General features: G+C 44.5%; 1 protein-coding gene and 9 non-coding genes across 10 annotated transcripts; all 10 read right to left on the reverse strand.

Moving 5' to 3' along the window:
* Positions 1-3,506: 3,506 nt before the first annotated feature.
* Positions 3,507-3,728, reverse strand: LOC124201262. Its single transcript, XR_006877580.1, has one exon. It is a non-coding gene; the product is annotated as a small nucleolar RNA U3 (small nucleolar RNA).
* A 754-nt stretch (positions 3,729-4,482) lies between these two features.
* Positions 4,483-4,601, reverse strand: LOC124201263. Its single transcript, XR_006877581.1, has one exon. It is a non-coding gene; the product is annotated as a 5S ribosomal RNA (ribosomal RNA).
* A 559-nt stretch (positions 4,602-5,160) lies between these two features.
* Positions 5,161-5,279, reverse strand: LOC124201275. Its single transcript, XR_006877592.1, has one exon. It is a non-coding gene; the product is annotated as a 5S ribosomal RNA (ribosomal RNA).
* A 203-nt stretch (positions 5,280-5,482) lies between these two features.
* Positions 5,483-5,605, reverse strand: LOC124201276. The gene has a single exon (XR_006877593.1). It is a non-coding gene; the product is annotated as a U5 spliceosomal RNA (small nuclear RNA).
* A 573-nt stretch (positions 5,606-6,178) lies between these two features.
* LOC124201270 lies at positions 6,179-6,320 on the reverse strand. The gene has a single exon (XR_006877587.1). It is a non-coding gene; the product is annotated as a U4 spliceosomal RNA (small nuclear RNA).
* A 404-nt stretch (positions 6,321-6,724) lies between these two features.
* On the reverse strand, positions 6,725-6,814 carry Trnah-gug. Its single transcript is given in 2 exon segments — positions 6,725-6,759; positions 6,778-6,814. It is a non-coding gene; the product is annotated as a tRNA-His (tRNA).
* A 192-nt stretch (positions 6,815-7,006) lies between these two features.
* On the reverse strand, positions 7,007-7,170 carry LOC124201246. Its single transcript, XR_006877569.1, has one exon. It is a non-coding gene; the product is annotated as a U1 spliceosomal RNA (small nuclear RNA).
* A 509-nt stretch (positions 7,171-7,679) lies between these two features.
* On the reverse strand, positions 7,680-7,865 carry LOC124201254. Its single transcript, XR_006877577.1, has one exon. It is a non-coding gene; the product is annotated as a U2 spliceosomal RNA (small nuclear RNA).
* Positions 7,866-7,910: 45 nt separating this feature from the next.
* On the reverse strand, positions 7,911-9,786 carry LOC124199487. Its single transcript, XM_046595311.1, has 2 exons — positions 8,487-9,786; positions 7,911-8,396 (listed from the first exon to the last, which is right to left on the reverse strand). Exons 1-2 carry the CDS (start codon positions 9,748-9,750, stop codon positions 7,951-7,953), a joined length of 1,710 nt encoding a protein of 569 aa, XP_046451267.1. The 5' UTR covers positions 9,751-9,786; the 3' UTR covers positions 7,911-7,950.
* A 2,591-nt stretch (positions 9,787-12,377) lies between these two features.
* Positions 12,378-12,599, reverse strand: LOC124201264. The gene has a single exon (XR_006877582.1). It is a non-coding gene; the product is annotated as a small nucleolar RNA U3 (small nucleolar RNA).
* Positions 12,600-13,170: the final 571 nt, after the last annotated feature.

The following is a 13,170-nucleotide window of genomic DNA, read 5'->3' on the forward strand; positions in this document are numbered from 1 at the left end:
TCCAAGTCCCTTTTCCATGGAACCTGCCAAGTACTCGTTAATAGGAAGTGGAAAGGGGACCTCGTTCCTGCCGTATCCCAATTTGATGGTTTCTTCTAGTTGTGCCATTGCCACTTCACTGACGTTCTTGTCTTTGCTATCTAGGAGTTGCAGTGCTCTTGCCAGGGTCCAAATGTCAGCCTCGTCTGTGAGGGGGAGAGCTCCAAGTCCTCCCACGCGGCGATCTGAGTAGAAAAAAGCAGTGTTAGCGGACATAGGGACACAGGCTACCTTGCGAAGGAAATCTCTGCAGGCGACGTCCAGGTCGTAGAGGGATCTTTTCTCGACTCTTCCCGATGCAAGGTGGTGGGAAAGTGATGGGAGTAGTACACTTCTGTACACTTCCAGCTTTTGCCAGGGAGCCAAACCGGAGTCGCCAATCTTTATCAAATTTCCGAGAAGTGACGTGGTGGGTCGGAAGGTTAGTCGTGAGCCTAGTGGAGTCCCTAGATAGTTTTCCTGTTCGTCCTCGGCTAGGGCCCTTATTTGGGAGTCTCCGAGTTTCAGTGGGTTATCTACAGAAGATTTGCCATTAATGAGTGTGAGTGACGTGCATTTGTTAGGATTAAATCTCAAGCCGAGTGAGGTTGCCGTGTTCTCGGTGGCATTGAGAGTTCCCTGGATTTCGCTGACTGAAGATCCTGCGATGGCAATGTCGTCTGCATAGGACGAAGTGGACACTCTTGACTGGTAGACTGCGAACCCGTTGTTGTTTGATTTTACTGTCCTGATGATCGGTTCTGCCGCCAGATTGAAGACGACGCTGCTTAATGGATCTCCTTGTCGGACTCCGGCTGTTGGATGGATTTGAACTGAGTCTTGTCCGACGGCAAAGTCCATGATGTTGTTTGAGTAGATATCGGTCAGAATGCGGCGAAGTTCGTCTGGTATCGGGAGGCTTTCGAACAGGCTGTTCAGTATCGGATGAGGTATTGATCCGAATGCGTTGGTGAGATCGAGCCAAGCAATCACCAGCTTCCTTTTTGACTGTTTCGCCTGCTCGATCACCGTGTGGAGTATGTGGGTGTGCTCTTGGATACCCCTGACTCCTGGAAGGAATCCCTTTTGTTCTGGAGAAATCCATCCTAGTCTCGTGGCGGTGGCCATTATCCTGGACGATATTATACCCGAAAATATCTTGTACATGGTTGGTAGTAAGGATATTGGCCTGAAGTTTCCATAATCAGAGGGATCTCCTTTCTTGAAGATAGGGACGGTTCGAGATGTTTTCCAGCAGGCTGGGATACCCAGAGACCACACCGCCCGGTAAATGGTTGCTAGGAGCTCGCCATTACCGTCAAGAGACCGGAGGTGGCGATATTCAAGGCCATCCCTTCCTGGAGCAGTGTTAGCAGCTTTACCGAGTTTAAGCTTGATTTCGCTAAGACTGGGGGGAGCTGAGAGTAGCCTGATGTCGTCATCGGTCGTCTGCTTCCAATCGCAGTGGTCGAATTGAGCACGGGCTGACTCCACTTGCTCCTGAGAAGGAGCTGGCTGACAGTAGGTTTCTTTCAAAAATGCAGTCGCTGTTTCTTTTGTTCCAGAGTATCCAGTTGATTCTTCTTCGAGAATTTTCCTGACAGCCCTGCGGGGATACAAAGAAAATAGACGTTGAATTTTGCTCTTTTGGTCGTTTTGGGTTTGTTTGGATCTTCTGATTCTTTGTTGCTGGCGGTTTTGGCTTCGCTTTCGGTGGGCGTCTGGTGGCTTCTTTGGAGGGGGCGGTCGTTTCTGAGAAGGGGTCGAGTCTTCCGGTGTGGCAGAAAGTTTTAGCCACTCAGCACTGCACTTAGTGAGGGTGGAGTCGAGGCACTGTACCGTGTTGCAAGCCTCTATCCTAGCGCCCCAAACACTCCTAAACGCCTCTAGTGGACACACCGCGTCTCCGGGAGCTACCAATCTACCAAGCTGGCTGGGAGATGAGGCTGGAGATTCATAAGAGGAATCATTGTTGTTGGAAGATTTTGATGAAGACGGAGAATTGAAAGAGGAAATTGATGAGTCAAGAGATTCACTGTTTTCTGAGATTATGTTTGGAGTAGAAGGACTCGAGCGTTGAGTGGACAAGTCTTTGGAGGTGTTTGATGCAGAAGAAAAAGAAGAAGATGAAACTGGAGAAGCTGGAGAGGAAGAGGAGGGGACGGGTGAGGTCCCCTCTCCTTCTGTGTTGTTCGGAGTATTGCGTCTCGAAGCAACAGTGGGGGTGTGACAAGAGGTGGTTGACAGTTCAAGATTGATAATTCTGAAAAACTCTCTGTTGGAAATGTTAGGAGGGAGGGGGAGGAGGGGAACAGTTGGAGAATACGGTTTTGGCGTCTCTGTTAGATGTGTTTTGTAATGCGTTTTAATGAAGTATCCATCTCCATTTGCCTCGCATTTCCTACATTGCCATCTGCGGACTGTAGTGAGACCATGTACTCTAAACAGATGATGTTCAATGGACTGGAAAGCGACTGTTCCCTCACCCTTTGTGTGCCACTTGCATAAGGGGCATCGGCATGGGCCACCTGGATACATGAGCGTGACTTCATTACCCATAATTGTGGTTCCTTCCACAGTGATGCTCTCATCAAGTGCACCACAACCTTTCTCATGCCTTCTAGCAATGACAACATCGCTGGTCTCGTGATCGCACGAATTGCATGTGTACATGGGAGCAACTCTCGCGTCATGTTTAGCGAACATGTGCCTGACCGAATCTTGGACTCGTGATCTTGACGAGTATTTTCCGATTTTACAGAGAGAGCACTTAATCGTATCGGGCACAGGCCAAGGTAAGTAAATAGTTCCATCACAAGCTTGGAACTCGAAGAAGTCCACAGCTGCCCCTGCCATTCCAGAAAGGGAGAACAAATCCAGACGGTCAGACGTCTGGATCGGCTCAAGGTTGGGATGAGGGTGAGAGTCAACCCCCGCATTTGCTTGACTTGATCTTAGCCAAAAGGCCGAGAAGCGATAATGTTACAAGGATTACTGCCCAAAATAACCACTGAGGTTCAACACATTTCCGGTGGTGTACGAAGAATACTCATATCACTCAAAACATTCAAGAAATGCTATAAAATATTGAGTTGTTCATTTTTCCAGACGCGACCACTTGATGCTTATAAAGTTCATTTTCATTTGTTTTATTATGCTCATACTGTATTAAGGGAGATACAATTTACGCTGAAGGCGTTGCAAATTTTACTCTCGTTATCACACTAGGTCCTTTTTTTTCAGAATATGGCTTTGCCACGCCACCTGACGACAAAAGCTCTGAACGATAATTAATCATGATTAAATAACAATAACTAAAAGAATGCAATACGATCATAAAGTCATGACACATCCTCAAATTGACCAACCTCACTTTCACAATTTATTTTGCCATACAAGCAGATGATTTAAGGACACGAATACCTGGAATTATTATTAAGATTTATCTCTTTAGATTTTCAAGAATTTAAATTTGTTTTATCATCTCAACCACTCTGAACACGCTAGTTTCCTTCCGCTATTTCACATGGATTTAACGGAAACGGTCCTCAATGACTGTGTTTGATGCTGTCGAGACAGCTACACTCACAGCCTGTTTCACGCTCAGAAACCAGCGTCTTAACTCGTCATCGTGGGTTGAAAGGAGACAAGTTTCTGGTGGGAAACAAGTCAAGATATACTACAGAAATGATCCTGTGAAGTATGATCTTAAATGCAATGTTATTTTGCAGAACTCTAAATAAGGTTTGTACGATCAATGAGCTTTGGCGTAAATTACAGTGCATAGATCGATATTTCGGAATATTAAATTGAGATTTGCAATACTTGACGCACACAGTACATACATTGTCAGGTCTTGCATTTTGTTCATTTATTGAAACACCGAGAAGCTCTTTAATAGTTATAGAACAAGTGACGAGACCAATTTTGGACACAATAAAGAATCCGCGTGCTCATCAAATCAATTTATTACAGTAATGTATTATCGATTGAGAGCCCATTTATCAGCTGGGTGTTTGGCGTGCACCTATAATCCTGCTTCGGGGAGGCTTGGTAGAGTGGATGGCTTGAGTTTAGGAGCCCTGTTTCGTGATACCGCATGTTGATCAGGTGCCCGCACTAAGCTTGACATCAGCATGGATCTGCTAGAGGAATCTAGTAGGTGCAGGTTAGCTAAGGAGGAGCGTAGTGGGTCAGGAGGGAAACCTAGCAGCCAAAAGTTCCCGTGTTCGGCAGTAGTGGGATCGTGCCAGTGAGTGGGCGTCATGCAACAGCCTCAACAAAATAGCCAAACCTCTATCTTTTTTTTTGTCGTTAAAACTACCGAGATCAAACAAACATGCGTTCTACAATATATGGTATCATTAATCAAAGTCCCAGCAATACCCTTTTCAACTAATACCTAAAGAATACATTATATTCCATGTCTCATCTAACTTGGGGAGCAAAAATAAAATTACACCATGCCAACAGCATCCCGTATTCCCAAGCGGTCACCCATCCAAGTACTAACGGGACCCGACATAGCTTAACTTCCGGGAGCTGACGAGACCGGGTGAGTTCTATGTGGTATGGCCGTTGACATCAATTCAGTCGCCATTACCCGACCATATTCGCCTCTAAATCTAGTTCTAATGCTTGCTTACTTTCTGTTCGAAATACACACCAACCTTAGCCAAACAAACGAGGACATATAAGTACATTTGTCAATGGACAACCGAATATAAAATTTGATAATATTTCCAAACGCCACTATTTTTGGCTAACTGTCATTTTTAATTTTCTCGTTCCGGGGATGTCCGATCAATGAGCCAACAATCCAAGTGTCATAAGGCTAACGATTGCTTCCCTTACTTAGCTTGCGTTGCATAAGGATCTCAGAGTCAGAGAGATTAGATAGAGCTGCCCGAAGAAACCACCAACGTACAAGCCTCTCGGCTGTGCCGTGCGCTTCGCGCACGGCGTTTCAAATATCTTTCAGCAACAAAGAGGTTGGAGGACGTCTAGTAGGCAATATCCAGTAAAAAATACGTTCCTTCCATTTTCAACTAATGCCAAAATAATACATTGTAGTCCATGTAGTATCACCCATCTTGGGAAGCACTTCAATTCAATTGGATTCACAAAAATAAAATAATTCCATGCCAACAGCATCCCGTATTCCCAAGCGGTCACCCATCCAAGTACTAACGGGACCCGACATAGCTTAACTTCCGGGAGCTGACGAGACCGGGTGAGTTCTATGTGGTATGGCCGTTGACATTAAACTAGACGCAATTACCCGACCATATTCGCCTCTAATCTATTACTTGTGCTTGAGATTTATCTTTTTGAAATACACACTAATCTTACCAAAACCACCGAAAAACTATCAGTTTGTCATTTTACAAATGTTGTCAGTATGTAGTAGTAGAATATCTTTGTTTCCGCATACAGACGTTTTTAATTTTTCATTTATTCAAAGTGCCCAATCAGAAGACCGGGCGTTAAAAAAATAAGTCATATAGACTCATCAATGCTCCTAACCACGGAAATCTTTAGTAAAAGGCGAAAGATTTATCCGGGTATTGATTAGAAACCAGAGTAAATAACAGTGGTATGCCTTGTATTTATATTCATTTCAAAATTTTGAAGTGCGCTTGTAAGGTTTTTTTTCGAAACATGCGTTTACATATCAAAATCCTTGTGCAATTCTTTATCAATGGGTACAGTTATTTTAAAGTAAATATCATGTATAAAGCTCGTTAACATGTTTTTGAACGAAACAGTTGTGCGCAGTGTTATTTTTGAAAAAAATGAACGATCTTTATGGTACAAGCCCAACACGTAGGTGGTGGGATCAGATGTTTACCCCGACATTCACCCTACAGCGGTTAACAATTTATTGAACTTCCCCTTTAAACATGGTGGAATCTTTTCACCTTGTCATTTGGAATCACCTTTTCAAATATTTTCCCCGTGTTCACAATGTTCCAACTGACTGATATTAATGGCCTTCAGCGAACGAATTAATCAGCCTTGTCTGACGTGCAATACCAACTAAATGGAAACAAAAATCACTTATACGATTTCACTTTCACCGTTTAATGTTATAAACACACTATGCAACACTCCAATTTTTCTAACTGACTGTAATTTTTTTTTCTTGTACGCTGAAATGCTCCTGATGGAGCTATCAAAAATTGCCGACGACAAAGATTATTTCACTTCATCGTGGCGGGGTATTGGTTAAAGTTTTCAACTAGCAATAATCACACCTCGGGAGACCCTCATTGGTTATGATATTGCCACTGCGCAAAGCTAAATTATAATCAGAAAAGCAAGTCTACTTAAGCATTTGCTGAATTCGTTCTGCTTGGACGTGTTGGACCAACAATTTCGTTCAGAAATATTCATTTAGATTACCCTAGGCAAATTTTAATTTCCATCTCCCATTGGACTAATACCAACAGGGGACAGTTCATTACATACATGAAATAATTTTTGTCTTAATATCGGGTCAAATACTTGAAATTCTGTAAATGTGTATTTTTCTTCCATACATTTCAACAACTTCCTGCACACACAAAAAAAGGGAGGGGGAATTTCAGGTTTTCATTCCAAATTGTTTTTCACATTATGAACTATTGAAGTGAGCGAGCATTACTTTCCAACCAAACAAAATTTATAGTTAATCTGCGTGTTGACGTGAAAAATCAGTTTTCAGTGCCGTGACCAGGATTCGAACCTGGGTTACTACGGATTCATATCTAGTAGGTACCACAACGTAGGGTCCTAACCACTAGACGATCACGGCCAATCCATTGGCCATGATGATTTATATTAAAGTAGCTAAACATGAATTTCATTACTTTGTTGTTTCTTCCCAGAAAGAAAATCTGATGCTTCGCGTATTCCCAAGCGGTCAACCCTACCGTTTACTAACGGGACCAGATTTAGTTCAACTTCCGGCAGATGACAAGAATTTTTCTTACATTTATAGTGTGTTCAGGGAACGGCGCGAACGCAGTCCCCCACTACCAAAAATTGTACTCCCGAGTTAATCACATTTGGATTAATCGCAAGGGTCAGCCCATCCTTAGTGCAATGGAAAGGCCTCGCCCTGGAGGAACCACCTTGGTGATCATGGTTGCCTCTGAGCCAGGTAAGTATGATTGTGGATGCTTTTTCACTTTGTTTAATACTTTGTATACAGCAGAACAATATTGACAAAGAGTGTTCAAGTATTTGACTGACGTTTAGAGAATACCACCCACTTTCTTTCATCGACTTGAATTACGAACTCGAGCAAAATATAGTAAATAAAGCTCAGTATTTATTTCATGGTCTTGATCTTTGCAAATACTTTTCAAGAAACAAATTGCTTGTTTTTTTTCATTTGGTCGTCCAATTGGCAAATAAGAAAATAAGAAAATCGACTTTTCATATGAAAATACACGCATCTTCATATTTAAAAAAAAAACATCACATCGAAAGATGAACAGTACTAATTAGTTAACACAATCAAGTACGTATTTTTTTATGCTTTTCTTGATATTACGAAAAAAATACAATTAGAAAAAATTACAAACATGTCTACATGACAGTTTTGCAATTATACATGGTCTTTTATTATACGGTGCTAAGACAATTTCTGTTTTATTCAATATGTTCTCCCTCATAGAGGGTGAGCCGATCCCGGAGGTACTGCAATACCGGGTCAACCCGTGGCGGGAGCAGTGCAAGCACTGTATTCCCACCGTATGCCAAAAATCAGTTTAATATTCTGGGGTCCATTTGAACCCGTATCAGATATTAAGCTGATAAGAACAGATTTTATGCATTGTATTTTCCAAAGGACTGGGAATAAACATATATACAATGATTTATTTTAGTTGATTTTGAAGGGAAAAAGTTCGCGAGACGACGTGTCAACGCTACGTTAAAAAACCCTTAGTTTGAGGAAGAGGGAGGACTTGCGCCCTCTTCTGCTTCTTCTTCTTCGGGTTCGGGATCGCTTGCTTCGGTCTGGTATGCCAGATGTTTGGCTATGATTTGAGTTGTTCCTTGGATGGCCAGTAGTTTCATCTTCTTCTTGAGGCTCTGCCATTTTCTACCCGAGAATCCCAGGGCAAGACATATCTCATCGTTGCTTGGGAGCCAGGACCCTAGTGAACCAACCACGAGAGGGAGTACCACACCAAGATGTTTGTACTTTTCAATTTTCCTTGCCTGTGCCTTCTCGAGTCCATCCGCGCTGCTGAGGGGAACCGTGACGTCGATGATGATGGGAGGGTTGGTGGAAGTGACCACCAGGTCTGGTCTGAGTCCGGAGTTGTCCACGGCGAGGTTGACGGAGACGGTGTGGCCAAGTTTCTCCGTTTCTTCCGCCATCAGTCCTAAGATAGAATTATGACGATTAATAGAAAGAGCGGAGTTTACCTGGCACCCACAGACAACATGGTCTGTGGTTTCCAGCTTCGTACAACCTAGTCGACAGGTTTTGACTGTCGACTTTGATCCTGGGCCACCTCGGACTGGCAGTATCCCTAGTCTCGCCTTGTGGAGAAAGTGCCATTCCTGGAAGGACAGTGGCGTTCGGCATGATAAGAGACCTGCGTTCTCCTTGGCCATGTCAAGAGCTAATCCGGTTGCCGTCTTTCCTTGTTGAGCTGACAGGAGTCTGCTTGTCCACCTTTGCCTCATCGCGGTCCGGAGTCCTCTGACTGCCTTGATGGAGATTGTGGAGATGTCATCGGCGATAACTTTGCTGTACTCTTCGCCGGATACATCAATCCTTATCCTCTTCAAACAGCCCGAGGCCTTCCTTGCGCGGGTCCAAAGGTTCATCGATGCTCCTCCATGTCTGATTGCTCCAAGTCCCTTTTCCATGGAACCTGCCAAGTACTCGTTAATAGGAAGTGGAAAGGGGACCTCGTTCCTGCCGTATCCCAATTTGATGGTTTCTTCTAGTTGTGCCATTGCCACTTCACTGACGTTCTTGTCTTTGCTATCTAGGAGTTGCAGTGCTCTTGCCAGGGTCCAAATGTCAGCCTCGTCTGTGAGGGGGAGAGCTCCAAGTCCTCCCACGCGGCGATCTGAGTAGAAAAAAGCAGTGTTAGCGGACATAGGGACACAGGCTACCTTGCGAAGGAAATCTCTGCAGGCGACGTCCAGGTCGTAGAGGGATCTTTTCTCGACTCTTCCCGATGCAAGGTGGTGGGAAAGTGATGGGAGTAGTACACTTCTGTACACTTCCAGCTTTTGCCAGGGAGCCAAACCGGAGTCGCCAATCTTTATCAAATTTCCGAGAAGTGACGTGGTGGGTCGGAAGGTTAGTCGTGAGCCTAGTGGAGTCCCTAGATAGTTTTCCTGTTCGTCCTCGGCTAGGGCCCTTATTTGGGAGTCTCCGAGTTTCAGTGGGTTATCTACAGAAGATTTGCCATTAATGAGTGTGAGTGACGTGCATTTGTTAGGATTAAATCTCAAGCCGAGTGAGGTTGCCGTGTTCTCGGTGGCATTGAGAGTTCCCTGGATTTCGCTGACTGAAGATCCTGCGATGGCAATGTCGTCTGCATAGGACGAAGTGGACACTCTTGACTGGTAGACTGCGAACCCGTTGTTGTTTGATTTTACTGTCCTGATGATCGGTTCTGCCGCCAGATTGAAGACGACGCTGCTTAATGGATCTCCTTGTCGGACTCCGGCTGTTGGATGGATTTGAACTGAGTCTTGTCCGACGGCAAAGTCCATGATGTTGTTTGAGTAGATATCGGTCAGAATGCGGCGAAGTTCGTCAGGTATCGGGAGGCTTTCGAACAGGCTGTTCAGTATCGGATGAGGTATTGATCCGAATGCGTTGGTGAGATCGAGCCAAGCAATCACCAGCTTCCTTTTTGACTGTTTCGCCTGCTCGATCACCGTGTGGAGTATGTGGGTGTGCTCTTGGATACCCCTGACTCCTGGAAGGAATCCCTTTTGTTCTGGAGAAATCCATCCTAGTCTCGTGGCGGTGGCCATTATCCTGGACGATATTATACCCGAAAATATCTTGTACATGGTTGGTAGTAAGGATATTGGCCTGAAGTTTCCATAATCAGAGGGATCTCCTTTCTTGAAGATAGGGACGGTTCGAGATGTTTTCCAGCAGGCTGGGATACCCAGAGACCACACCGCCCGGTAAATGGTTGCTAGGAGCTCGCCATTACCGTCAAGAGACCGGAGGTGGCGATATTCAAGGCCATCCCTTCCTGGAGCAGTGTTAGCAGCTTTACCGAGTTTAAGCTTGATTTCGCTAAGACTGGGGGGAGCTGAGAGTAGCCTGATGTCGTCATCGGTCGTCTGCTTCCAATCGCAGTGGTCGAATTGAGCACGGGCTGACTCCACTTGCTCCTGAGAAGGAGCTGGCTGACAGTAGGTTTCTTTCAAAAATGCAGTCGCTGTTTCTTTTGTTCCAGAGTATCCAGTTGATTCTTCTTCGAGAATTTTCCTGACAGCCCTGCGGGGATACAAAGAAAATAGACGTTGAATTTTGCTCTTTTGGTCGTTTTGGGTTTGTTTGGATCTTCTGATTCTTTGTTGCTGGCGGTTTTGGCTTCGCTTTCGGTGGGCGTCTGGTGGCTTCTTTGGAGGGGGCGGTCGTTTCTGAGAAGGGGTCGAGTCTTCCGGTGTGGCAGAAAGTTTTAGCCACTCAGCACTGCACTTAGTGAGGGTGGAGTCGAGGCACTGTACCGTGTTGCAAGCCTCTATCCTAGCGCCCCAAACACTCCTAAACGCCTCTAGTGGACACACCGCGTCTCCGGGAGCTACCAATCTACCAAGCTGGCTGGGAGATGAGGCTGGAGATTCATAAGAGGAATCATTGTTGTTGGAAGATTTTGATGAAGACGGAGAATTGAAAGAGGAAATTGATGAGTCAAGAGATTCACTGTTTTCTGAGATTATGTTTGGAGTAGAAGGACTCGAGCGTTGAGTGGACAAGTCTTTGGAGGTGTTTGATGCAGAAGAAAAAGAAGAAGATGAAACTGGAGAAGCTGGAGAGGAAGAGGAGGGGACGGGTGAGGTCCCCTCTCCTTCTGTGTTGTTCGGAGTATTGCGTCTCGAAGCAACAGTGGCGGTGTGACAAGAGGTGGTTGACAGTTCAAGATTGATAATTCTGAAAAACTCTCTGTTGGAAATGTTAGGAGGGAGGGGGAGGAGGGGAACAGTTGGAGAATACGGTTTTGGCGTCTCTGTTAGATGTGTTTTGTAATGCGTTTTAATGAAGTATCCATCTCCATTTGCCTCGCATTTCCTACATTGCCATCTGCGGACTGTAGTGAGACCATGTACTCTAAACAGATGATGTTCAATGGACTGGAAAGCGACTGTTCCCTCACCCTTTGTGTGCCACTTGCATAAGGGGCATCGGCATGGGCCACCTGGATACATGAGCGTGACTTCATTACCCATAATTGTGGTTCCTTCCACAGTGATGCTCTCATCAAGTGCACCACAACCTTTCTCATGCCTTCTAGCAATGACAACATCGCTGGTCTCGTGATCGCACGAATTGCATGTGTACATGGGAGCAACTCTCGCGTCATGTTTAGCGAACATGTGCCTGACCGAATCTTGGACTCGTGATCTTGACGAGTATTTTCCGATTTTACAGAGAGAGCACTTAATCGTATCGGGCACAGGCCAAGGTAAGTAAATAGTTCCATCACAAGCTTGGAACTCGAAGAAGTCCACAGCTGCCCCTGCCATTCCAGAAAGGGAGAACAAATCCAGACGGTCAGACGTCTGGATCGGCTCAAGGTTGGGATGAGGGTGAGAGTCAACCCCCGCATTTGCTTGACTTGATCTTAGCCAAAAGGCCGAGAAGCGATAATGTTACAAGGATTACTGCCCAAAATAACCACTGAGGTTCAACACATTTCCGGTGGTGTACGAAGAATACTCATATCACTCAAAACATTCAAGAAATGCTATAAAATATTGAGTTGTTCATTTTTCCAGACGCGACCACTTGATGCTTATAAAGTTCATTTTCATTTGTTTTATTATGCTCATACTGTATTAAGGGAGATACAATTTACGCTGAAGGCGTTGCAAATTTTACTCTCGTTATCACACTAGGTCCTTTTTTTTCAGAATATGGCTTTGCCACGCCACCTGACGACAAAAGCTCTGAACGATAATTAATCATGATTAAATAACAATAACTAAAAGAATGCAATACGATCATAAAGTCATGACACATCCTCAAATTGACCAACCTCACTTTCACAATTTATTTTGCCATACAAGCAGATGATTTAAGGACACGAATACCTGGAATTATTATTAAGATTTATCTCTTTAGATTTTCAAGAATTTAAATTTGTTTTATCATCTCAACCACTCTGAACACGCTAGTTTCCTTCCGCTATTTCACATGGATTTAACGGAAACGGTCCTCAATGACTGTGTTTGATGCTGTCGAGACAGCTACACTCACAGCCTGTTTCACGCTCAGAAACCAGCGTCTTAACTCGTCATCGTGGGTTGAAAGGAGACAAGTTTCTGGTGGGAAACAAGTCAAGATATACTACAGAAATGATCCTGTGAAGTATGATCTTAAATGCAATGTTATTTTGCAGAACTCTAAATAAGGTTTGTACGATCAATGAGCTTTGGCGTAAATTACAGTGCATAGATCGATATTTCGGAATATTAAATTGAGATTTGCAATACTTGACGCACACAGTACATACATTGTCAGGTCTTGCATTTTGTTCATTTATTGAAACACCGAGAAGCTCTTTAATAGTTATAGAACAAGTGACGAGACCAATTTTGGACACAATAAAGAATCCGCGTGCTCATCAAATCAATTTATTACAGTAATGTATTATCGATTGAGAGCCCATTTATCAGCTGGGTGTTTGGCGTGCACCTATAATCCTGCTTCGGGGAGGCTTGGTAGAGTGGATGGCTTGAGTTTAGGAGCCCTGTTTCGTGATACCGCATGTTGATCAGGTGCCCGCACTAAGCTTGACATCAGCATGGATCTGCTAGAGGAATCTAGTAGGTGCAGGTTAGCTAAGGAGGAGCGTAGTGGGTCAGGAGGGAAACCTAGCAGCCAAAAGTTCCCGTGTTCGGCAGTAGTGGGATCGTGCCAGTGAGTGGGCGTCATGCAACAGCCTCAAC

Source organism: Daphnia pulex, chromosome 8, assembly GCF_021134715.1.
Source record: "Daphnia pulex isolate KAP4 chromosome 8, ASM2113471v1".
Lineage (NCBI taxonomy): Eukaryota > Metazoa > Arthropoda > Branchiopoda > Diplostraca > Daphniidae > Daphnia > Daphnia pulex.